General features: G+C 37.6%; 2 protein-coding genes across 3 annotated transcripts in view; one reads left to right on the forward strand and one right to left on the reverse strand.

Moving 5' to 3' along the window:
* The window catches only part of LOC117986168 (collagen alpha chain CG42342), a 440,414-nt gene that overhangs the window by 82,821 nt on the left and 330,020 nt on the right, over positions 1-27,573 (forward strand). The gene's annotated exons all lie outside the window — the stretch shown is intronic.
* LOC138402849 (uncharacterized) lies at positions 19,202-25,654 on the reverse strand. Its single transcript, XM_069501219.1, has 3 exons — positions 25,325-25,654; positions 19,466-25,238; positions 19,202-19,379 (listed from the first exon to the last, which is right to left on the reverse strand). The coding sequence occupies exon 2, from the start codon at positions 24,425-24,427 to the stop codon at positions 23,042-23,044; it is 1,386 nt and encodes a 461-aa protein (XP_069357320.1). The 5' UTR covers positions 24,428-25,238; positions 25,325-25,654; the 3' UTR covers positions 19,202-19,379; positions 19,466-23,041.

The following is a 27,573-nucleotide window of genomic DNA, read 5'->3' on the forward strand; positions in this document are numbered from 1 at the left end:
TGAAAGATGAAGCGACGAACATATAATATAAGATCAAATGAACTTCGTGAAGTTCGATCATTATTATATGAGTCGCTTCATCTGAAGATACAAGTTCCCACCCACCCACAACCAAAGGGAAAAAACTTTTTATGTAATATCTCTAAAAAGAATGAGGAAGATAGCGAGCCGCCCGCGCGGCGGTGAGTGACCATAGACAAAAAAAAAAAAAAAATGTATAGATCGATTACAAATCGATGCTCTAAACGTGCGAATGATGCCTGTAGGCTAAAAGGACTACCTTGTTAATTGTATCTTCAGATGAAGCGACTCATATAATAATGATCGAACTTCACGAAGTTCATTTGATCTTATATTATATTTATTTTACGAGTCAAAGTTATATGGTGGCACTTTTTAACATTAACTGAGATCCTGTTCCTTGCGTAGTATTCTGTCAAGGCATTGAGGTCTTTTTGTAATTTATAACAATCTTCAATGGAACGTATTTTGGCGAAAACTTTTTTGTCATCCGCAAACATTAAGTATTGCGCATGGTGGAAGCAGCTTCCAATGTCAAATATATAGGCGTTATATAAAAGGGGGCCTAGAATGGACCCTTGAGGTACTCCTGAGGGTATAGTCACGAAGTCACTTCTAGCACTACCCAAGACAACTGCTTGCATATGGTTTTTAATGTATAAAACGAAAAGGTGACTGACTGGCTGACTGGTCTATCACAGCTCAAACTACGAGACGGATCGGATTGAAGTTTGGCATGCAGATAGCTATTATGACGTAGACATCCGCTAAGAAAGGATTTTTGAAAATTCAACCCCTAAGGGGGTAATATAGGGGTATAGTCACGATAGCTCACTTGCGCGTGGTACCCCCTGTTTGTCAACAAACTTGTGCTCTAGTGCCCGACAAATGGCGGGATAACCATTTTAAATTAACTAGACTGGATGGCGGCGCGACCAGAGCGATCAGCAGTGTGACCCCGTGATGACCTGTACCTACTAAATTCGAATAAATTGTGCCCTCTCATCGCTTATCACTTAACGTTTATCATTAGCCTCATGACCTTACACGGGCATAATACATTATAAACTAATTAATAGCATGTTTACTGAACCCAGCTTGAGAGGAAAACATTCTATCCCTACAGATTATGTACATAGAACATGCTTTTTTAAATTCATGTAGTGGCAGCGAGCTAACCTTGAAGAGGTATGGCAGTTTTTAATAAACCCATAATAATAGAAATAGTATTTTACAAAAATCTCTTCGCTCTTTTTTGTATCAAGAATTAGTTTTACCATAATAATGATACACTTTCTGTTGTTTTGAAATATGTGAATGGAACCCAAAAATATAATAATTTTAGCGTTTAAACTACCGTGAGTGATTTCCATTCTAAATAATATCTGTCCCGGCTTTACTCACGTGTGTAGTCGACGTTAGCCCGACTAGTTTCGAACCCATCCGGGGTCCTTTTTCAAGGGAGTCCGTTCGCGCACGTGCCGCGGTTTTGACTGCGGGCCGCGCGTGCCGCTGCCCGCAGAATATAATAATTCTCGTAATGCAAACGAAATAATTTAGAATACATCAGATTTTCCAATGAAACCGCGCAAAAGTGTCACGTTGCAGCGACGTTTATGAGCAAATCATCCCAACTTTGTCGCAATTCCGACACCCGCTGAATATTTTATATCCCCCTTGTTTACGGCGACGCCACTCGTTTCCATGCAAACGGCCATTTCCTGTTAGGCCACCTCTACACGTGCAGTCTTTAGAATACAGACTCCTTGTAGAGGTTTCGGACTTGAATTACGCTGGCTCGGCTCATTATCACACACAATTTGAAAAAAAAATTTTTGGGTTAGGTACATACATATTATTATGACATCCTAGATACAGGTAAACTATTAGGAGTCAGATCTACCGCCCACGCAAATGACCAAATTATAGCTTTAAGAGTTTTTAACCGACTTCAAAAAAAGGAGGAGGTTCTCAATTCGTCGGAATCTTTTTTTTTAAATCAATCAACTATCACCGCTTTAACGGTGAAGGAAAATATCGTGAGGAAACCTGCGCGCCTGAGAGTTTTCCATAATGTTCTCAAAGGTGTGTGGTTTTTTTATTTTTATTTTTTATGTATTTTCCCCGATTACTCGAAGACGCCTGGACCGATTTTGAAAATTCTTTTTTTGTTTGAAAGGGTATACTTCAAAGTTGGTCCCATTTAAATTTGGTGAAGATCTGATGAACATCTTCGAAGATACATACTGGAACTCCTCAACGGATAAGAGTGAATTGCTCGCGATCAGTGTAATAGCTTAGTAAACAGTAGATTTTTAACCAGTCATAGCATAATTCCATGGGACCACTAAAAATTGTGAAATAAATTTTTTTTACAAAAAAAATAAAAACCGACTTCGATACACAAACACTAAAAATTTAAAAATAATTTAATTTATTACCGAATATATTATGTATACAAGAGTTAATATAGATCCATAATAATATTTTTTGGGGTCGGTGCCAATGAGGTGCCATTGTGGAGTCTCATAAAAATATGAAGGCTAGACGATTCGCGCAGCTAAAGCTAATTGGCACCGGCACCAAAAAGTATTATTATGGATCTATATTAACTCTTGTATACATAATATATTCGGTAATAAATTAAATTATTTTTCAATTTTTAGTGTTTGTGTATCGAAGTCGGTTTTTATTTTTTTTGTAAAAAAAATTCTGGTTTAGTTATTTAGTGCCTTGTTTTTTAAAAATCATAAATTAATCACAAACCAAAGTAATTAACAGTGATAAATTTTAAAAATATTACGTGGTCCTTCTCCTGACATTATAAAATGTATAGCTTTAGCTGCTCATTGCTTTGGTTGTCAAATGTGATCTATTAAATTAGCCATACTCTAGTATCAATTTAATGTGTCTAACGACTAATACTATACGAGCACGATAACACTGTACCTAGAGCACCGAGTATTAGAGCCATTCCTTGCAGCATCATCTGAGGAATAATTCTAAGCTGAATACCGTTGTTTGTCTATGGCTTAGTCACTGTCTGTCGTGTATAGCAACCCTTACGAAGTGAAATTTGGTTTCAAACTTGGTAACTACAATATTATGACGTAGTTTGAAGGACTTTCCGGGACGGAGCGTGGTGCAGTCACTAGTAACTAGTAATCATCAGTAGCGGCGGTTCGATATCTTGTTTATCCATTACTCTACCTTCAGTTTAATTTCCGTTTTCGTTTCCAGCACTGATTGCTTCGTGGAATGTCTTTTGTTTCTTCGTGATCGACTTGATCCCTATGGTTTGGAAATCTTTGTACAGTACCCGTAGTACAAGATTTTACGTCTCACCAAACCAAACCAAATTCGATAGTCGAAATACTTCCGCGTTACAGTAAAATGGACCTAAACAGCCTTGAATTGAAGTCAAATATTCAATGCCACTGATTTTAATTTCGGAATGTTTCCGCTTGGAGCGCTGGCTTTAGAAGTGTAGACAAACTTGAGCTTTAAAACAAGGCTTTTAAGATCCAGTTTACTGTAACGCGGAAGTATTTCGACTCTCGAATTTGGTTTGGTTTGGTGAGACGTAAAATCTTGTACTACGGGTACAGTACGTGGATAATATTTTTTTAGGGTTCCGTACCTAAAAAGGAAAAAAGGAACCCTTATAGGACCACTTTGTTATCTGTCTATCCGTTTGTTCGTCTGTCCGTCGTGTCTATCTAGAAAACCTATAGGGTACTTCCCATTGATCTAGAATCATGAAATAGGTAGGTAGCTCTTATAGCACAAGTAAAGGAATAAATCCAAAAACCGTGAATTTGTGGTTACATCACAGAAAAAAAATGACGTGTTCATGAAAAAATAATTAGTATTTTCAATTTTCAAAGTAAGATAACTTTATGAAGTGGGGTAACATATGTAAGGCCTACTTGTAAATTCTAAAAGAGATTTTCATTTATTTTTATGCATAATAGTTTTTGATGATAATTAAAAAAAACACTATAGTACCAACCCTAACAATTCACTTCTCAGAGTACTGTAGCATCTTTAAACGAGTTAATAAGACCATAGCAACGAAACCTCGAAGGGCATTTCCATACCGACACTCTATAAATCACAAGTCCACCTTCAGGGCTGCCCACGCGTAATCCCACACACAATTATGACCTGAATTCGGGTGTTATTTTAAACAACGTACAGTTTATAATCCTTTGACGTTAGGAAAGTCAACTTGGAGAAGTGGTCTTGAAAAACCAACTTAACTTTTCCGTTTTGTAACAAACAATGTGATCATTCTTGACTCATATTGTTTTATGAGTAAGGGTGATTTTCAGTTAGTGGTTTAGTTAGTGGGGTGAATGTTTATGTTTGTGTGTGTGTATGAGTGAAATAGTCAGTGTAGCGAGTGGAGTGCAGTGTAAATTTGCGCAGGTCGTTGTGTGGCGCTCGTTTGTGGCGTGGTGGTGCTCCACATAGACTTTGTGATTTATATCGTCACTTGTCACTTGTGTTAGCCCACCTCTGGGCCTTTTTCCTGTAATAGTGATTCTTGAGTAGTAGGTACTTAATTCATTTAGATTTTTCGAAGTTATTATACTTCCTAGTTGATGCCCGCTGCCCGCGTGGAATTAGGTTTTTTAAAAATCCCGTGGAAACTCTTTGGTTTTCCGGGATAAAAAGCAACCTATCCTCCTAACCTCTTCGCCCGCATCGGGTTAACGCGGGGGCTGTGCGGGTGTGCGGGACGTTCCCTCCCCGATTGCCATCTCGACCTGTCGCGTACTGTAACTGTGGCGGAGTATTACCGCGCTATAATGGCCGCCGACTGATCGTCCGAACAATAAACTTGTGTTAGCCAAAGCTCGATACTAATGCTAATAAACGGTTAACTGTAATATCTACTGGTTAACTATGTGGTGCCAGTCACAGGCAGAAGCGATGCCTGTACAGTAGCCGGCAAGAAACATTGTACATCGACCTTTAGAATGAGATTTCGGTTTTGTAGAGCTTTGTCTCTGTCACTCATACCTGTGATATTTTGTCGGTCTCAACGACAGAGACAACGCTCTACGAAACCGCTATTTCTTTCTAAAGGTCGATGTACAATATTTCATGCCGGTTAAATAAATAAAAAAATAAAAAAATAAGGTCAGGTACTGTATCTTTCACAAAATGTTCAAGACTAGCTGATGTCCGCGACTTCGTTCAAATTGATATAGGTTTTTAAAACCCGTAGGAACTGTTTGATTTTCCGGTATAAAATGTAGCCTATGTCCATGCAAAATGTCACTTCGATTTGTTGCTCCGTTGCGACGTGTTTGAAGGACAAACCAGTAAACTAAGAACCAAACACACTTTTCCATCAATTGTATCTATTTTGTTTTATTTCACGTGGATGCAAATGTATCTCATTTTGTTTTTTGTTGTATCCTATTTAGGTTCTTTTTTAGTCTGTTTTTTAAGGGTATTTTATAGGTGACCTTTATGCAAGCCCCATCGTTACAAACTAAACTAAAAACAAACTATAGTTAAATCTAAAACTATAACAATTTAACAATCACTAACAAATTCATACACTTTCGTTGCCGAAATACTCAAAGGTTCATCCCATATAGTTAAAAACCTGTACGTTCGTAACGTTTAAAACAACTGTAAATAAAAAAATAAAAGAGACTAATAAAATACGAACAACAACAAAAAAACTCTGACACAAATCGGAGGATTTCTGAAATTATAAAAAAAACGTTTAAAACAATTGAAATTAATTAATTAATTTCTTTCTAATGGCCAAGATCGCTTGTGACTTACGCCGTGCGTCATATTGGCACAAGCTCTAACTATCGCATTATGGCCGCCATAAACCCTGTTAACCGCTGGTATTGCGTGTAAATGCGCCGCGTTCGATTCCCGCCTGAGCACATTGACACATTGACTTTATTGACCTACGAAATTACAGGTTTCATTACTAGAGAGATAGTTGCATATATTTACAAGGTTGTCCTAAAAATATTATTAGAACGAAATGGCTTAAGTTGTCGAATGGTCCAGGCAAAAGGCAAACGAGGCCTGACCGGACAGCCCCTTGCAGTACCTACCGGGAAGGACGGCCAGCGAAGGGAGGAGGTTTTAGTCCGTAGGTCGCTGAGAAAACCTCAGTGAAGTCAGGCATGCCAATTGGCATCCATGAGGATTTCCTCCTACCCAATAATAAAAAAAAAAGATTTGACTAAACATCAAATACCGTATTCATCGCTGGCTCACTACTTAGCATGGGTCTCTTCTCAGAATGTTATCCCATACGTGAAGAGTGAAGTATTTCATGTTTGGCCAAGTTCCAAAAGCTGACCTAGTCCGGATCGGCAGACTTCACGTCTTTGGGAAAATTACAAAGAATTCTCAGGCGTTTCATTTCGAGTGAAGGATGCCGAATGATAAACACAAATTACCAAAAATTAACTGTCTGATATCACCATTTTCCGTGCCAAATAAATTCTATAAGTCTTAATAATTTCTTCCATACTAATAGGGGCATGATCATAAACTTGTGTCCAGCAACAAGTATCGATTGTTTGCCTCCATTACTCATAGCGAGGCCTGGTAGCTGGTAGCGTGCCATATCGTCATGAAACCTGATAACCCTTCATTACCGTTATTACATCCTTAGCGTGGGGTGCGAGCGACCCCATCGCTCTTCTGTTACAAACGGTTGGGTCTTGTGGGGTCCAATTCGAAAGTTGCCCTTTTCGCCATCCAATATGGTGAAATTCTAGTGTTTAATCAGGTGTTAAGTGCGTTATTGGAACGCGAGATAACAGCTTGATATTATGAAAAGCTTTTATGTGGTATAAAATATGTAATTAAAGCATACTAAGGAGTAACCCAGTCTATTTCTGTCTATATAGAAAAATCTATAGAAATGCCAGTTCAGAAACAACAAAGCCAGGAATATACCATAATGAGGTATGCCTAATTATTGATTCACAGAGAAAATTCTGCGACAGATATGTCCTTCCCACTGCCACTTCAACTTGCTAATTCGTTGGAAATTAATGCTGTTGTTTAATTTTTTAAGAAATCTTAGTAGGTTTATCTATTTTTATCCGCACTCAATTTTACGGTTACAAAATTAATTTATTGATCTCAAAAGTCCAACTTCCAATTTCATTGAGCCTAAATTTTCCTGTCACAAAAACCTATTTTGTACTCCCGCTTACTTGGCAGATTTGCTTATTTCAGCTTATCCCTAAGGTTTTCTAACATGGTCTCAGAGATTTTCTATAAAGTCGCTGATTTCAAACATCTCCTGAGACTGCGGAGAAGTTCATGTACGAAGCCGAAGGTAGTAAATTATGAAAATCTAAAATGTAAGTAGAGATACTAACGAGCGCAGACATCAGACTGACGGACAGGTGGACGACTGAAATATATTATGCAGATCTGTGGATGTCGTTGCAATTGTACTGACACTAACTTGTGGGAAATCTGGGTCGCATCCATCACAGGTTCCGAGCTTGTTCAATGTCAAGATTGTAACAGATTAAAATTGTGATTTCCTTATGCAGTGAACGTACTTAATTACTAGAATATATCGAGCAAGGAATTAACCTTATTGGGCTCTATTAGATATTTAGATAAGGAACGCGCTGATAAGTCTAGTTTATCTCTTCTTATTTATGCGATAGCCTTAGGGATACAAGTCACAAGTCTAACCATCAAGCAGAACTCATAATATATTTTAACTGTTAATTTTTAGTAACTATTTTGCATTTTTCTTGTCTGATGCCTGCTCTACTGTGACGGGAACGGAAGCAGCAATGCTCGAGGGATAACAGAGATTATGCGCTGCAGCGTGCCATAACCGTGTATTGCAACAACCGGCTCTCTCGCTCAGAGCTCTCACACTGTTACAATGGACGAGATGTGGTAACTTGTGGTAACTACCGTCTTAGACGCCGTCTTCTGTTCCATATTCCATATTTTTATGTAATAATAATGATGTAACGTTTTCTCTGCGTTGAAAGTATTTTTTATCACAGGTTTTATCAAAATTGTACTACTTAGAATATCTTCTTTTTTCTATTTTAAACTAGCTTATGCTCGCGACTTCGTCCGCGTGGACTACAAAATTTCAAAACCCTATTTCACCCCCTTAGGAGTTGAATTTTCAAAAATCCTTTCTTAGCGGATGCCTACGTCATAATAGCTATCTGCATGCCAAATTTCAGCCCGATTCGTCCAGTAGTTTGAGCTGTGCGTTGATAGATCAGTCAGTCAGTCAGTCAGTCATTCAGTCAGTCAGTCAGTCACCTTTTCCTTTTATATTTATAGAGATTAACTTAGGATACCTAATGTTGGCAAGTATCAAACTAAGATTTCAAAAATCACTTTGATCCGTTAGCAGGAAAGTTTTGATACATAGCTATCGCAAAAATTGTTTATGGAATTTTAGCTGGAACTGAGTTTGGTAAATTAGTGACCACTGCAACTGTTCAGTAATGAGGTATAGGACGAAGAAAGAAAGACAATATGTGTACCCTATATCAGCAGTAATATAAATAAATAATATCCTAATCTGTGGTAGTATTTCGAACTCATAATTTCAGCTTCGAACAAAAGGCAAAGGCGAAGTATTAAACAATAAATAAATTGACAATCAGCGGCCGCGCCCCGTGGCCTTTGCAATGTATTTGATTATGCATCTGTGGTGATTTGTACTACCATTGTTTTGCAGACAATCATAATTCACGACTTGCCTATTTGTTATAGACTGGGGTGAAAGTTTCACAGCGATATTGTAAATTTACACTTACACGATAATCTTAGTAATATTGTAAATACACGAGTTTGTTTTGTTACCTTCATTTTATCATGAAACAAGGAAAATTATTATTATGAAGATTTAGTCGTTGTTGTCATTGTCTTCATCAATTAAAAGACGTCCACTGCTGGACATAGATCTCTTGTAGGGACTTCCACACGCCACGGGCTTGCGCCGCCGCCACCAAACGGTTTTCTGCAACTCATTTGATATTGCCTGTCCACCTACTGGGGGGTCTTCCAACTAGCCTTTTCGGTGTGAGGTCACTATTCTAGCACTTTGGGACCCCAACCGGTTTTTGAACCATGTGCAATGCCCATTGCCACTTCAGCTTCGCAACCCGCTGGGCAAGTCGGGTACTTCGTGTAGATATGTCTGTCTTAATTAGAGATCCCTATTGGAAAACAACACCCTTTTCTTTACTCCTACACGGCAAAAGCGGTCACAGCCAACAGTCTAATCCTACGCTCGAGTACACGTCGACATTGTTCCGTTTAGAAGTGCTACGAAAAACGTTCCCCCCCCATTGTAATTTCGGTTCGAAAAGATGTTACTTATTGTGTCTGAACAACCAGACGCGGAAATCTTTGTGCACTAGAATAAGTGATTTTGTAACTATAAAACTATAACATTTTATTGGCTGAGTTTCGTAATTAAAACATTCTGAAAACTGATAACGCTTAATTTTATCACAAGGAAGAAAAATAAGTTCCGATTTTTTAAAAGCTCCATGTTATTTTAAAATACTTACTTATTGTCAAAACTGCTGCTTTATATTGCTCTACAAAATAACAACCGCTTTAAGTACATTAAAAAATTTAAAAAATCACGTAGGCTTGCCAGACAAAAAATAATAAGTAGATAATATATAAAAAGATTTAATAAAACTAGATGATGCCCGCGACTACGTCCGCGTGGATTTAGGTTCTTTAAAAATCCCGTGAGAACTCTTTAATTTTCCAGGATAAAAACCAATGTCCTTCCCCGGAATGTAAGCTAACTCACCAACCAAATTTCATTAAAATCGGTTGAAACGTTGGGCCGTGAAAAGCTAGCAGACATACAGACACACTTTCGCATTTATAATATTAGTATGGATAAAAATAAATTAAATTTTGTAAAAAATAATGGTTTAACCAAGCTAAGGCTTGGTAAATATTGTTTCATTGAAAAAAAAAACACCACGTACCTATTGCAAGACAAAAAAATATAATAATACGACCTCAGTCCAGTTTGGTAGGAAATTAGAATTACAACTACTCGTACGTACCTACTTATTTTTTACGGTTCAACTTGCAATAATAATTGATTCTTGATTTTCTTTCTTTCCTATACACACTTAATAGGCGTAAATAAACCCACAAACATTTAGTCCTAATGGAGGAAATCCATTAAAAATACAACATAGAGGCAAGTTTCCGGGCCGGACTATTGTCGGACTATTGCCGGACTGTTGCCGGATGTGGCGGCCGTTACGACGAGATTCATCTTAATAGCGGTTAAGTGATGTTGGCCTTACAGCTTTGTTTCATTTTGTACCAAGAGTAGGACTTTTTGTGTAAACAAAACTTTACTTTTTTTATGCTAGTTTCTTACAACACGCGGCAGAAAATAATGTATATCAAGCTTAAGAAATCTTTATTGTCTCTATCATTGAGATCGACAAAACGTCACATAGGTATGAGTGACAGAGACAACGCTCTACAAAGCCGAAATCTTGTTCTAATGGTCGATGGCTATTTTCTGCCGCGTATTGTACAACCTTTGCGGTCAACCCGCCACCTCCCATCCCTCCACCACCAACCAACCTCACGGTTATATGGGCAGAAACGCGTTAGGGCGCCCGTTCGGTACTTGCTCGGTGGCTCTTTCCCGGGGCGCCTTCGACTTGACTTCATACAAATTCTTTCTATCCTTTCCTTCTCCCTTTGAGTCTTTCTCCCCTTTCTGGGGCAGACGTACACAACACGCAGATCCCCGCGTGCCCCGCGGTCCGGATCCTTCCTCAAACACCCACTGCTCCACGATCACGGTCCGAGCTGTTCCGCCTCTTGTGCCAGTGGTGCGCGAACTCCCGCAGCTTGCTGAAGTTTTCCGCCGAAGCAACGAGGTCCTGGTAGTAAACCTTTGCGGTCAGTCGAGTCCGCTTGTTATCCAACTGAGTGGTCTAATTGCTAGGAGATTCAACTTATACAAACTACAAGGTTTCTATAATTCCATGCCAAGCGAGAGTATACTATAAGTACTAAAATCTTAGTGCCAAGCAGATTCTACTGTTGTCGAGGACTCGCATTTAATGAATAAATAAGTTATTGAAAATAGGCTACTTGACAATTTTTTTAAGTTGGTCTTAAATGGTTAATATTTGTCCTATTATATCAAAAAAATTAACACTATATTTTTTTGCGCCCTAAAAACCGTAAAACTTTAATTTAAATAAATATTTTTCTTAGACAGGTGAAAACACTGTCGGCCATGTTTGGCCGATAGATTATCTGTGCTCTGACGTCATGCATTTGTAAACAACAGTATAACCCTGTGGTTACGTTACGTACGTATTGTTGTTTTTAATAAACCTAGATTTAATTTAATGTTGTTTTTACTTTTAATTTAGATTTAAGTAAATCTATTTAATAAAATATCTAGTTTTTAAATAAAGCAATAAACAGAACTTTTTAAACTAATAAAAACAATACTATATCGGTTTTGATTTGATTTCCAAAAGTCGTAACTGTTATGGATCTATAATAATTATAACGCATTAAACGCAATAATGTCGGTGATGGATTGATCATGATGATTATTTACTCGGTGCAGATTTGGATAATAATAGTCTCAATTTCCAGGCGGCAGTAACTCAACGCGTTTTCTCATTCAATTAAAACGTGAATGTTCCTCCGTGCTCGCTCCTCCGCTCCTTCTCCTTGATGTTCTCCCCTTGATGCTGTGGGAAACATCTCCCTACAAGAACACTGGAAGTGCCACATTATTTTTAAAAGATTGTGGCTATTTCCGTTATACACACTCTCTAAACTAAATTAAAATGACAATCTAAATCTATTTATATCCCTTTCATAATGTTGCCTGCGGAAAAGGATTTTAGACCTATCAATATTTTAGTTGTAAAAGAGAATCTTTTTCTTACCAATGCCATGTATGTACCTAGGTATCTAATGAGAGAAGGACAGACAAACCTAATTTTATTTAGAACTGTCAAGCCTCATGACTTTAGGTGCCAGTCGTGAGCGTAGCGAGGAGTAAATGAGTTAAGAGTGCACTTTTATTCCTTTCTTACTACGTCTATTCGTAGCATCCTCAGGAGATGTAGACCTTACAAACCTTAAGATCTTACCTAAAGACGGTGCATTTGTCAAGATTGTCACTTTGAAATCGTGCATTGTAAGGTCTACATCTTCTGAGGATGCTCCGGTGTCGGGGCGAAACGTGCGTCGAGTGTGTTTTGGGATTTGTGTGGTGCTGCGTGGTGGTGGTGCGTATTGCTTGCCTGGTGGCTGGTTTTTCCTGCATGTTTAGCAGTGGGAGGGCGGGCGCTGCATGTCGCACCATTATACACATTCGATCTGTTTCAGCGGATTATAGTACATCGATGATTATAGCAAATTAAGCTTTTGGCTCATTGTACTTACTCCTATATCATGGATTTCCGCAAAGTAACGCCTGCTTCTATACAACATTTAGGGTGAAATCTATAGAGCGCACTCTGATATGCTTAGACTTAAGTCACAGTTGAAACGAGACAGATGTACCTATATCTCTCACATAAATCTGTCTCGTTTCAATGTAATCTTAAGTCTGAGCAAAGTCAAAGTGCGCTCTATAGACCTCAGCCAATCATTTGACTTTGAGTAGTAGCCACTGCCGAAGCCTCCCACCAGAAAATAAAATAAAAATAATTATTAAAAATGAAGTATATCCAGTAACTTTACGTCAAGTTCAGATCCTCCCATCCTGCATCCGTGCCTCAGTTCCGGGATGAGAATTGCGTGGCGCGCACAATGGCCCACCTACATCGCCGCTAAAGCTCAATGCACACCGCCCGCGCCCGTACTAGCTATGTAGCGCATCGTATAGAACCTCAACAAACAAAGCATGTCGGAATTTGAATAGAGTCTTTGTCATTTCTAGTTCTTCGTTTTATTTGGATATTTTGAAAAATACAGTTCAAATAAATTGAAAGCTCTATCTACTATCATAGCCTTGATAGCTCAACGGTTAAAGGAGCAGACTGAAACCCGAAAGGCCGCCGGTTCATTCCCCACCCGTTGTACTACATACTATCATAGTACCTACATACTATAGGTACTGGTCTGTCTATTTCAAACCCCTTTAGCGGATGCCTACGTCATAATAGCTTTAGCAAATTTCAGGCCGATCCGTCCAGTAGTTTGAGCTTTGCGCTGATAGATCAGTCAGACAGTCAGTCAGTCACCTTTTCCTTTTATATATTTAGAAGATATTATTATGGGCTGAGTGTAGCATACAATAAGGGCTGATTGTAAGCTTTAACCTTTAAGGCCCGAAGCAGTAGTCTACGGCCTAAACCTACATTACCTAAAGCTGAATGCTCACCGGCTATGCGCCATGTAATGTAGCGCAGGCCTGTATAGAGCCGAGCTCGGACTAACAAAAGCATCTGGGCCATTCCTCCTGTTTATACAATGGCAATATTTTGAATGGCTTTGTTTGTCGTCTTTATGTCTTCATTTTATTGTCATTGTGGAAATTTGAAACATACAATTCTTATAAACATAATATAAGAAGACCAGCTGAAAAGGAAAACCATTTTCTTTGTTGTAGTTTTACAACAATATGCTATTGTTGTATATTGCATACATTTGAGAACGCACTTGCCATACTTGCTCTATGTGTCAACTGTCATGTCAAAATTACGATTTTAGTTTGTTCTTAATATTATAACGCCAGCTCTACACATTGGTCACACATTGGGGAAGTTAGGTTTGCCAACGTTGGGGCCAATGCTAATTTCCTGATCCACACGTTGGGCGAATAGTGTCGGGGCCAGCGTTGGGGCCAACGCGTGGAGCCGGCGTAAAGGTAAACGGTAATCATTCATCTAAGGGGTAAACCATCGTACTTTTGACATGACAGTTGACACATAGAGAGCACGTATAATGGCCAGTCCGTTCTTAAAATGTATGCATTTTATAAGTTCTATTAAACAAAGTCGCTAAGTTAAAAGTGACCATTTTTAAAATAGCATCTATAAAAAGCACAAAAAGAATATGGCCGTCCCATTAAAATAATTAAAGAACAATGTAAGGAACTGGAATTCCTACAGGTTTAAGAAAATTCTACGTCCATTAAATCTTTTCTAAAAATAACGTTAACAAAGCGTGTCGCGGGTAAAACACCGGTCAAGTGTGAGTCGGACTTGCGCATGAAGGGTTCCGTACTACAGTCGTATTTTTCCGACATTTTGCATGATAAATCTAAAAAATAACTCTATATATTAAAATGAATCGCTAAATGTGTTGCTCATCGCAAATCTCGAGAACAGCTGAACCGATTTCGCTAATTCTTTTTTTATAATATTCCTTGAAGGACGAGGATGGTTCTTACGGAGAGAAAAATTTAAAAAGTTTGAATCGAAGTTCGCCGGGGCAGCTAGTTTAACTATAAAAATAAATAAAAATCCGTTTTAGAATGTGCAGATAAAGCTCTTTCATATTATGATACTTGGTATAAGTATAAATCTTATTTTGAAAGTTAAAATACTAACTACTTGTTCTTGAACACATTTTAATTTGCGTTTGTGATGTAACCAATTCACGGTTTTTGGATTTTTGCTTTGCTTGTGCTACAAGACCTGCCTAATTTCATGACTCTAGCTTAACGGGAAGTACCATAATATAGGTTTTCTTGACAGACACTGCAGACAGACGGATAGACAAGCAGACAACAAAGTTATCCTATAAGGGTTCCTTTTTTCCTTTTCAGGTGCGGAACCCTAAAAATCCGAAAGATTCATGTTAGGGCGGAGATTAAGCGATCTTTTTAACTATTCCATCCGTCTTGTTAATCCGGCGGTGGAACTAATGACATCTAGCGGGGACTTGTAAAAATAGATGCTCCTTAAGGATAAACGTAGTGTCCTCGGCATTTGAATCATTACAGTTTGATTTTTGACTTTTTTAGGGTTCCAATAAAAAAAGGAACCCTTGTAGGATCACTTCGTTGTCTGTCTGTCTGTCAAGAAACCTTAGAGGGTACTTCCCGTTGACCTAGAATCATAAAATTTGGCAGGTAGGTAGGTCTTGTAACACACGTAAGGGGAAACGGGAAGTACCCTATAGGTTTTCTTCACAGACACGATGGACAGACGGACAGACAGGCAGACAGACAGACAAACAGACTGGGTTCCGTATCTCCAGTAAAAAAGGGAACTCTTATAGGACCACTTCGTTGTCAGTCAGTCGTGGTCTGTCAAGAATCAAGATCCATCGAACTCTAATCACTAAATATCTAAAAAAAATTCACTTCAAAAATTGCAATCAAAGCATTTTGTAACCATTCCTGTAAAGGTAATCTTCATAAAATAACCGCATTGTTGGTCTTGCGGCTAAGTTATTCGACTGTAGATTATAAGGCCACGGGTTTGAGTCCCGGGTAGGACTAAAAAAGTTGTTTGACTCATAAGCCAAGAAATTTCATGAAATAACCATGGATTCTTCGATTATTTTCATGGATTAGTAAGCTGTGATAGCCTAGTGGTTAGGAATTCCACCTTCTAATCGGAGGTCGGGGGTTCGATCCCGGGCACGCACCTCTAACTTTTCAGAGTTATGTGCGTTTTAATTAATTAAATATCACTTGCTTTACCGGTGAAGGAAAACATCGTGAGGAAACCTGCATGCCTGAGAGTTCTCCATAATGTACTCAAAGGTGTGTGAAGTCTACCACTGATCGCACCAGAAAGCGCAGCGTTGGAAGACCGCCCACTAGATGGACAGACGATGGTGGAGCCCCTGGATTCAGGTGGCGCGAGACCGTGGCGTGTGGAAGACAAGAAGATAAGGGGTACATACCACGATTAATTTGATGTTTTTATTTGTCGATATTTACCCGTTATCTACATTAAAATATGGCATTAGACGACGCCTACCTATGTCCAGCAGTGGACGTCTATCGGCTTAAAATGATGATGATGGTGATGATGATAAGTGGTAACTTTTTTACCTACTCTTGAAAGGATGTTACATAAAAAGTCAAAAATCATCCTTTCACGAAATTGCATCCCAAGATCCCGGAAATGAGTCGTTACGCTTCTTCACACCTGAGGACCTTTCTACCAAATGAAGGCGAAATCATCCCCTCTATTGTGATGGCAATAAGGTTCAAAATAGCCGTATTAATGAAAGTGGGCCCAACGGAAACTATTTCGACACGAGTTTTATTAGAGTAGGGTTGAACATGACCTATAAAGAAAAAATAAATAACATTAAAAAATAATATAACGTAAAACAAGTAATCAACTTCATTCACCCATCAATGACTCACTACGGAGCACGGGTCCCCTCTCAGAATAAGAAGGGTTTGGCCATAGTCTTCCACGCTGGTCAAGTGCGAATTGGCAGATTTTACATACCTTTGAGAAGACATACTTATAGAGCAAGGTTCTCTCACGATATTTTCCTTCACCTTTAAAGCAAGTGATACTAATTGGTTAAAACGCATACACCTACAATACGCGACAGGTCAAGATAGTAATTGGGGTGGGTACGCCCCAGACAGCCCTCGCGCTAACCCGGTGCGGGATAGCGCAGTTGACGTGCGGGTGTGCGGGGCGTCCCCCCACCTCATGCCCCGATTGCCATCTCGACCTGTCGCGTACTATACCAAGTACCAAGTGTGCCCGGGATCGAACCTCTGGCCCCTGAATAGGAGGGGACAACTTAACCACTCTCAACTTAAAAGCTCTCACGGCTCTTCATGTTTTTAGAATAACTAGACATCATTAACTGTAACTTTAACTATTAGATATTGCAATCAAACTCATAATAATAAACTGTAACATAGTTAGAATTTTAGCAATAAATTTCGGAAATAAAAACTTAAACTCGGTTAAGAAGCACATAAAATATCGCTTGCATCTATCACGGGATCTCTTGTTTCGTCCCGAGTGAGTCGTTCAAAAGCTCGAGATAAAAATAATTTACGAGCCGAGGCGTTCCGCGGACAGTAATTAGTGGCGGGATCGCTCCCGGGCGCGCGATACCATCGCCCGTTCTACAAATCTTTCAAATGCTACTAATACATTATTAGTACTTCTAAGATACCTAAGATACTTTAAAAAATACAAAATGCTCAAAGTGGCAACCCTAACACTATAGATTATATTAATATGAATGTGGAAGTGACAACTTATTTCGTTAGCCACTTCAACTGATTGAGCGCCGCCCAAGTTTACAGGAAGCCATCCAGTTAACTTCTATTAATGTAACATGCTGTCTATTTTGATCAATATAACGGAAGACATTTCTAATATTCCTGCTGAATATTTCTATCTCTATTTCTATTCTATAATATAATGAATCACTAAATGTGTTGCTGATAGCAAATCACCAGAACAGCTGAACCGATTTCGCTAATTCTTTTTTTATAATTAACCGACTTCAAAAAAAGGAGGAGGTTCTCAATTCGTCGGTTTTTTTTTTTTTTTTTTTTTTTTTTTTTTTTTTTTTTTTTTTTTTTTTTTTTTTTATGTATGTTCCCCGATTACTCGAAAACGCCTGGACCGATTTTGAAAATTCTTTTTTTGTTTGAAAGGGTATACTTCAAAGTTGGTCCCATTTCAATTTGGTGAAGATCTGATGAACATCTTCGAAGATAGATACTGGAACTCCTCAACGGATAAGAGTAAATTGCTCGCGATCAGTGTAATAGCTTAGTAAACAGTAGATTTTTAAGCAGTCATAGCATAATTCCATGGGGCCACTAAAAATTGTGAAATAAAATTTTTTTACAAAAAAAATAAAAACCGACTTCGTTACACAAACACTAAAAATTGAAAAATAATTTAATTTATTACCGAATATATTCTGTATACAAGAGTTAATATAGTTCCATAATAATATTTTTTGGGGTCGGTGCCAATGAGGTGCCATTGTGGAGTCCCATAAAAATATGAAGTCTAGACGATTCGCGCAGCTAAAGCTAATTGGCACCGGCACCAAAAAGTATTATTATGGAACTATATTAACTCTTGTATACAGAATATATTCGGTAATAAATTAAATTATTTTTCAATTTTTAGTGTTTGTGTAACGAAGTCGGTTTTTATTTTTTTTGTAAAAAATTTTTTTACTTGAAGTACGAGGATGGTTCTTACGGAGAGAAAAATTTAAAAAATTTGAATCGACTGTTAGGCGGAACGACGTTCGCCAGGGCAGCTAGTAATAAAATATATTAATGAACTTAAGTTCAAAGAATAATTTTATTTGTAAACATACAAGAACATGGAGAACATAAGATCCATCTTGATTCTTGGCATTCCATGTTAAATACCTTCCTTGACATAGTTTCAACAATATTATTCTTCAAACAAATATTATTGAGTTGAGAATTTGAATGATGAACAAGCGACCAAAGTTACAACTTACAGACCGTAAAAATTCAACTGACTTCAAGGTTTTCACTGTCCATCAATGAATTAAATTCTTCCATTTTCCACGAAACTCTCAAATAGAAATCAATTTGGCATTTGGCCCTCATTGGTCCACCCATTCAGCATCCGGTGATATTAGAGAAACGAGAAACGGAGGAAATCTCCAAATTTCGCGGAGCTCAAAGCAAGGCGCGATATTTGCATAAATTTGCGTTAAGTAAATGGCCCCCCCTGACAAGTTTAATCTTGTCTTCGGAATTTATGGCCCCCGACTGCAACCTCTGTGTCTGCAGTGGCTGAATAAACATTTGCTCGCAGTTTAAGCGCAAGTTAAGCCTCGAGGATATGCCGAATTAAGCAGTTATTCGTAATACAAAGTTCAACGAAAACTAAGTGGAATACAGTGAAACCACTAGTTTATATAGAACAAAATCATAACTGTTTTTTAATGAAAATACCGTGTAGAATGGTGCCAAGAAAAGAATACTGGCTGCATTGCTGCAATGCATTGGGCAAAAAATGAGCCAGCCCTTCTGTCACCAGATGAGGCTATTAATCACGGTGAAATGTCTCGTATTTTCTTTTTAGTTTAACTGTGGTTAATCCAATCAAACAATATTAGCACAAGTTACACTTACATAAGGTATTCATTTTCATTGTTTTTACAACAATTATGAAACGCTTGTTACGGGTTTGCTTCAATAATGCTACACAAAACTGTTTAAACTAGTTATTTATTATACAAACATGCACTTAGGCTAAGTCTTATCCTAGATTTTAGGCGCCAGGAGAGTTTTTACTAATTTTGTACCGGAACTCTGCCAAAACCAGACCTCGGCTAGCTGTATTCAGGGTTTGTAAAGGTCAGGGTCCAAGAAGGGCATTCCCGTGAGGCTACGACAATCGAGAAATCAACATTTAAAAACCACTATAAAGGCTAAAGTGATGCCTAACCTGATATTAATAACTGTGCAACTCACCCCTTCTGGAATTTGATGCAGATACATTATTTGCTAATCGCAAATTAATAAAGATTTCTATAAATCGTAAAATATCCAAAACTAACACAATTATTGCGTCACACACGCATTATTTCCGTAGGTACACAGAACGTCTTGTTGCGTTGTACAGCTGATCGGTAATGTCGTCAATCGTAATGGCCGACCGTGACCTTCAAACTTCACTATTTTATAGAACAAATTACAAAATATTAATTAGAGTCTAATATGATTTCGTCGGGATCGAACTCGGGTATCGCGATATACATTTTATACTTAACCAATGTCATAAATCGTATGAAATCTTCCTTATCCATTATATTCCCCCAACCTAGGAAGAAAAAAAAATATGATCCCAACAGGATATATTTTATTTTCTTTATGCATCATCACGCCTAGATGCCTTTAAATCTTTGGCATGCCAAACCCCAACAGATTTGCCATAAGCGTTGTTCAAGTGAAAAACGTTATCCGATAATTTCTTTATTATTATTGCTTTCTCAAATTTCGGTGCTAATTTTGCCATAAACTTTGTACCTGCTTTAGACAAAAATTTAGTTCTTTTCCAAACCACATCGCCCACTTTAAAGTTTGCTACTTGCCGTTTTACGTTATAAAATCTGATACTTTTGTCATGTGCTGATTTTAGCTTCAGTTGTACTTCTTTGTACAACTCAGATCGAGACTTTAAGTTTGCTAAGTATCCTTCTGTATCAATTAGAAGTGGCTGGTCATTAGTAAATGATTGTATGCAATCAGATTTATTGGTAAGATTTGCTGGAAAGGATGTTTCTCGACCAAAAAATAAAAATGATGGGGTATATTCTGTAGTTTCATGCACTGAAGTCCGAATAGCATGAGCAAATTCCTGTAAATGTATGTCCCATTCATTATGTTTTTTAGAATTTATATAAGAAGCTATCATCGTACCAATGACTCTATTAACGCGCTCAGTGGGATTGCTTTGAGGGTGGTAGTTTGGGGTGTACCAAATTTGACTATCATACTTCTTTGCAAGTTCTCTAAATAAGTGTGAATCAAATTGCTTTCCGTTATCACAGATTATGGCCATAACTTTTCCAAAAAGCAGGAACTGCTTCTCTAAAATTTCACAAATTTTGTCGGCTTTACCTGATCTCAAAGGAAATAATAGTGTAAACTTACTAAATAAGCAGGTTATTACTAAAAGCATTGTATTACAATTTTTACTTTTAGGGAAAGGCCCCATTAAATCTAAAGATATTACCTGCCATGGACCAGTAACTGTTCTGTGTTGGCCCATATGACCTAAGGGTAATTTTTGTGAAACTTTGACTTTTGCACAAGTGTCACATTTCCCTATATATTGCCTGACTTCCCGTAGCATATCTGGCCAAAAGTAAAATTGTTTAATTCTAAATAATGTTTTTCGTATACCTAAATGACCTGCTGTGACATCATCATGACAGTATTTTAACACATCCGTACGCAGAGATTTCGGGATAACCAATTTCCAATCATTAACTTTGTCAGGATATTGTTTTAAACAAATTTTCTTATATAGTAAACCCTCTCTAACCTGCCAGTCATGACTAATATTCTGCCCACTATCTATTTTAGCTACCATATTTTTATACCATTCATCTTTATGCTTATCCAAAATCTGTATGTTACTTCGATCTGAATCTGTAAGTGCATTAATCGACCTAGATAAGGCATCTGGCACTACATTACTTCTGCCCGGTCTGTGAATTATATCAAAACTAAATTGCTGTAGCTTCATAGCCCATCGCCCTAATCTACCATGCGGATCCTTCATCTTATGTAACGTTTTAAGTGCACTGTGATCGGTAACTACGGTGAAGTGTGTGCCATCTATATACGGTCTAAATTTCTCTATAGCGTAGAGAATACTTAAAAGTTCCCGTTCCGAAGTTGAGTACAATTGTTCGCGATTATTTAATTTTCTACTTAAATAAGATATTGGTTGATCGACATTGTTAATTTTTTGACATAACACGGCGCCTATTCCCTTACTTGAGGCATCACACTGTATTATGAAGGGTTTGGTGAAATCTGGACAAGAAATGACCGGTGTTGAAGTAAGTAATGTTTTTAGATTTAAAAATGCCTTTTCCGCTTCTTCAGTCCAGATAAACTTTTTAGTTCTTTTGCCTTTTGTCAAATCATGAAGTGGGGCAGCTATTAGAGAGAAGTTTTTAACAAACCTTCGGTACCAACTAGCAATTCCAATGAATCTCTTCAATTCTGTAATGTTTTTGGGTCTTGGGAAGTTCATAATTGCCGAAACTTTATCAGGATCTGTACGCAGTCCGTCTTTGTCTACAATGTAGCCTAAAAAGCGTAAACTAGGTCGTGCAAAATTACATTTATCAATATTTATTGTAAGACCAGCCTCCTTAAGGATGTCCATTACACGCTTTAAAATCTCTAAATGTTCATCGAAGCTTTCCGAGCAAATAACAATATCATCTAGGTAGGTCCAAACTTTACCTTCTAGAGCATGAAATAAAATATCCATTAATCTCTGTTGAGATTGTGATGCGTTTACTAAGCCAAAGGGCATAACTTTGAAATGAAAAAGACCCCTGCCCGGTATAGCAAATGCTGTTTTTTCTTTACTAGATTCCTCGAGTTCAATTTGCCAAAAGGCTGATTTTAAGTCAATTGTACTTAGAAATTTTGCATTTCTCAAATTATCTACAATGCAGGAGACTCTTGGTAGCGGATAAGTATCTCTTTTCGTAATTTTATTCAGCTGTCTACTATCTAGACAAAGCCTATTAGTACCATTAGCTTTTTTTACTACAACGATAGGAGAGCACCAGGGACTATGAGAAGGTTCAACTACGTCTTTTTCTAACATCTCATCCAATTCGCGTTCAATTTCTTTCCTAATGGCTGGAGAAAAGTTGTACTGTTTTTGATATATCGGTTTACTGTCCCCTGTATCTATATAATGCTTGAGTATTTTGGTTCTACCCAACCCTATACCTACGCATTTCCTTATTTCCTCAATAATGTCTAAAAGTTTTTGTTGCTGGTACTCGTCTAATTCTTCTTTGCTTACTAGAGCTGCCGTTTTGTCTTCAATGGAACTAACTACTGGTATTCCTTCTGGTGCTTCTACTTTAAACCTAAATGAAATTTCAAATATGTCAAAAAAATCTTTACCCAAGATCAATTGTTGAGACAAATCAGGCATGAGCAGCATGGAGACATAGTGAAACTGATTATTGAACACTACTGGCACATCAAAACCTTCATTTATACAATGATTAGCACCATCTGCCGTAGCGATGTGCATAGATTTTATTTTATGTGGCTTCACCCCAAGCCGTTTTAAAGTGTCCCCAAACTCTCTATTCACTACCGTACAAGTAGCCCCAGAGTCTAATAAACCATTGCAAATATAATTAAGAATATTTAGGCGTATATATGGCCTGTTATCATTTTCCTTTTTTAATGTCAACTGGGATAGTGATTTCTTAGACATGAAGGTGTGAATAAAATCTAACCAGTCCTGCCACTCTTCATTATTACCTTTAGAGGAAAGGTTCAGTTGGCAGGTTTCCGACCTTCCCCACTGGCGTTTCCCTTACATGTGCAATCTTTTAAGGTTATACCGAAACGGCCGCAGCGGTAGCAAAATAACCTTTGTTTCGGTACAGAACATGACCGGAATAAATGACCAGTCTCACGACAATTCCAGCATCTCATGTTACTGTTAGGTTTATTATCTGTTCTATTTATGAGACTTACCTCTTTTTTGTCTATGTCAGTTTCTGTACTTGATTTGTAGGCTAAGTCTGGTTCTAATGCATTAACGACCGATTTCGGTTCCTGGAATTTGTCACAATTGATCTTGGTTCTTTCGATAATCCGCATGACGTTTACCAGATCAGAAATTGAGGTAAAAGTATCCCGACATACCGCCCTTTGGTAATACGGCTGCAGATTTTTAACTATAATCATTAATTTTTCAGTTTCCGAGATTTTATTAGGAAGCCTATTGAACATATTTTGCATTACCGCAATAAATATAAGTACTGGTTCATTCTTTCCTTGAGTTCTCGCTTTCGCCTCAGTTAGTAATTCTTCCTGATAGTAGGGTGACTGGAAAGTACGCTTTAATAACAAAACTAATTCGTTCCAGTCCCTCACAAATTCTCTATTCGCACGAAACCATATTAACGCGTCCCCTTTAAAAAAATCGATTGCATGCTGCCATAAATCATCATGTGTCGCATGCCTGGCATCCTTTAGTTCCTGTACCCTTTCAATGAAGGCATTGACGCTAAATTTGTTGTCACCCGAAAAGTGAACACCCCACTGGCTTATCGGTACTAGCTTATGCTTACGCACAGGTTGAACTTCATCAACTAGAAGCTTGTCTTGCATAACGTTCGAGGTCGGGCCTGCCTTCTCTTCGGAAGTCTGTTCATCTATAAGGTTTAAAATTTTTTTACTATCCTCCCCTATAGAATTATGCAAGGCCTCTCTCATTTCCGGAGTTATTTCGTCCCCATCTTGCATGTCATCCTTGCCTTCTAGTTCCTTTAATAGTATGGATGTTTTATCTAAGAGCGCGTTACGTCTAGCCTTCTCAATTTCATCCAAAGGTATAGCCAAGTTTAATCTATTTACTACATGAAATAAACGTGAAACTAACCGCTTATAAAGCTGCTTATCTGGCTTTTCTTGTATCTCGGATAGATAGCACTTAATAGTGCTAATCTTTTTAGAGCATGTATCTAATTCCGTACTAGGGCTATGTACAGATTGCGGAGGTGTTTTGAACTCGTACGACACTTCCATTGAGCTTTCAGCCTCCAACATGTTTTTTAGGATTTTTCTTAAGGCCGATACTAACCCTGGTTGAGTATATCCACGACACGCGAGTTCGAATTCGACTTCATCTTTTAACAAGTATTGAGGATCCATGGTTGGAAGCAATTCAAGAAAACTTAAGGTGAGAAATACAATGATTATTGCGTTATTTGTTAGCTGATACTCGTATATGGCTGCACAATTTTCCAAAACGAGTTATCATATGCCTTACCTAAACTAACATCTATATATAGATATTTACACTATTACCCTAAATACTACACCTTAGAAAATATTTACAGAACATCTATCAGTAATAATCCTTAAGCCTTATAATTAAGTATCTAAGTGACAAAGAATAAGATTATTTCCCAATATTAACTATTACTTAATTAACTTTTTACCTATCTGTTCAATGTGACAACCCTGCATACAATAGTTATTCATGATAATATGTACATTTTTCTTCAATATTACGTAGCTATTACAATGCAATAACGGCGGGTAAGAATCGCAAAGCACGGTGTAGCACTATCTTAATTATTAAATAATTCCCGTTGTGTGTGTAATCTTGCAAGACATGAGCGCGCCCCCGCGAATAATAATATTATCTTGACGCGGGTACCGCCGTCCACTAAATGTTACTCGCTAAATTATATTGCGAATGGGCTAATATTAATGCAAACCCTTTAGTTTTTAACGTTGGGCGCTATTTGTTACGGGTTTGCTTCAATAATGCTACACAAAACTGTTTAAACTAGTTATTTATTATACAAACATGCACTTAGGCTAAGTCTTATCCTAGATTTTAGGCGCCAGGAGAGTTTTTACTAATTTTGTACCGGAACTCTGCCAAAACCAGACCTCGGCTAGCTGTATTCAGGGTTTGTAAAGGTCAGGGTCCAAGAAGGGCATTCCCGTGAGGCTACGACAATCGAGAAATCAACATTTAAAAACCACTATAAAGGCTAAAGTGATGCCTAACCTGATATTAATAACTGTGCAACTCACCCCTTCTGGAATTTGATGCAGATACATTATTTGCTAATCGCAAATTAATAAAGATTTCTATAAATCGTAAAATATCCAAAACTAACACAATTATTGCGTCACACACGCATTATTTCCGTAGGTACACAGAACGTCTTGTTGCGTTGTACAGCTGATCGGTAATGTCGTCAATCGTAATGGCCGACCGTGACCTTCAAACTTCACTATTTTATAGAACAAATTACAAAATATTAATTAGAGTCTAATATGATTTCGTCGGGATCGAACTCGGGTATCGCGATATACATTTTATACTTAACCAATGTCATAAATCGTATGAAATCTTCCTTATCCATTATACGCTAAAATAAAAACTCCTATCGAATCTAATATACACGTCAGTTTAAGTATAGGTACGTAAAAACCGAAACACGTCGCGTCGAATATTTTACATAAAGAATACAAATTTTCAAAAATATTTAATTGAAAACTCACGAAGTCATAAGCTTTTTGTATCGAGTCGTTGTCCCGAAAAAACATGGTCACCCCAAGCAAGGGGCTGTGAGCGAACGGGACGGCTGGCGTCGATCGTGCGCGCTCTCGCTCGCGCCGCTTGAATCAGCTGGTGCATGCGGTCATTCAACTAGGTGTTGAACATGTAGGAATTTAAAGTAATTTTGGTCAAAATATAACCCGTAGTAAAAATGATTGCAATCGATTCTGTTACTGATTATGAACAAACTACTTATACGCTAAAACTAACGCTGTATATTTTTGTTACATAAAAAGTGTATGAAAATAATATGTGATGATGATAATATTTTATCATAAGTATCTGTGTACGTAGATAATAGTACATTATTGTGAGAATGTAAGAGCGAATATATTTCCCCAGACGGAGATAAAAATATGCAAATGTTCGCCGACAAACGTGAAGAAGTTCAACAATAGGTCGTTAATTGTATGTACTCGCGCACTAACTTGTTTCTTTATTCAACATTTGCACATTACGCCTACACGATCTAAATTAATAAAGGTATTCGCAGGAATGTAAAGTTGGCAAAGACTTAAGCCGGTACCTGGGTACTAAACGTCTGTTGCGTAAATAGCTAAATGTCGACGGTTTCGCACAGACTAGAGGCCGACTTTTTCCTTATATTTTGTACTTAGTATAATAATAATATGATGCCCGCGTTTTTGTCCCCGTAAAATTTGATTTTACAAAAAAAAAAACCAGCCAATAGCGAGTCACACTCGCGCATTGAGGGTTCCGTCGTACAGTCGTATTTTTTAAACATTTTGCACGGTAAATTAAATACCATTAGGTATACTTAATACTAAATTTAAATCTGTTTTAGAATGTCAGGTAAAAAGTCCTTTCATTCGATACCCCACATTGTATAGTAATCTTGTAAATATTAATTATTTGTTCAAGAACACATTTTAATTTTTTTTCATGATGTAAACACAAATTCACAATTTTCGGATTTATTTCTTTACTTGTGCTATAAGACCTACCTACCTGCCAAATTTCATTATTCTAGGTCAACGGTAAGTACTATCTAGGTTTCTTGACACACAGACAGACAGGGTGATCCTATAAGGGTTACGTTTTTCCTTTTGAGCTACGGAACCCTGAAAATCGTGAGAATTTGATTTCCGGGTTTGGCAAAGAACCCATAGACGTTGTGGTAGAAAGACAGAAATAACACTTTCGCATTTTTAATTATTTATTTTAGTATGGATTTAACGCAATTTAATAGTGTCATATATATTCAGACATATTGCTACCTAATGTTTTTAAATAATATGAATTGATAGTTGAATTAGGTTAACTTAAGTTTTACATGCTCATTTACTTACGTAGTTATAAGTAATATATAAGTTTTAGTTCTTTACTTTTATCATACACCACAAAAGAAAACAATATCTACTTTCTAAAAAGTATAAACCTACTTATATGAGATCAAAACCCAGCTACTTCAATGAGTTTATTACAGCTTCCTAACATTGTGTATCCCGCATCTCTCGTAGCTAATCCGAGTAAGCTAGTTAAACGCAGTACAAGTTCCTCTATTCTCCAGTCGAAGCTAAACTTTAATAAGCAATTTTATCTCCCCCCCTTCCCCTTCCCTTACGTCCCTTCGCCTCTTGTGATGAATTTATAGTCTTACAAGATTAAAACCGTCTCCATATTTCAGTAATTGTCTAGCTTAAAATTTAGTTTATCTAGGGCGACTTAGAGTAAGGAGATTAGTTACAATTGCTTC

Source organism: Maniola hyperantus, chromosome 10, assembly GCF_902806685.2.
Source record: "Maniola hyperantus chromosome 10, iAphHyp1.2, whole genome shotgun sequence".
In the NCBI taxonomy this organism is placed as follows: domain Eukaryota; kingdom Metazoa; phylum Arthropoda; class Insecta; order Lepidoptera; family Nymphalidae; genus Maniola; species Maniola hyperantus.

What these genes read in the sequence shown, in the direction of transcription:
- LOC138402849 (XM_069501219.1), bottom strand. Translation starts at nt 24,427, where the DNA reads ATGGATCCTCAATACTTGTTAAAAGATGAAGTCGAATTCGAACTCGCG.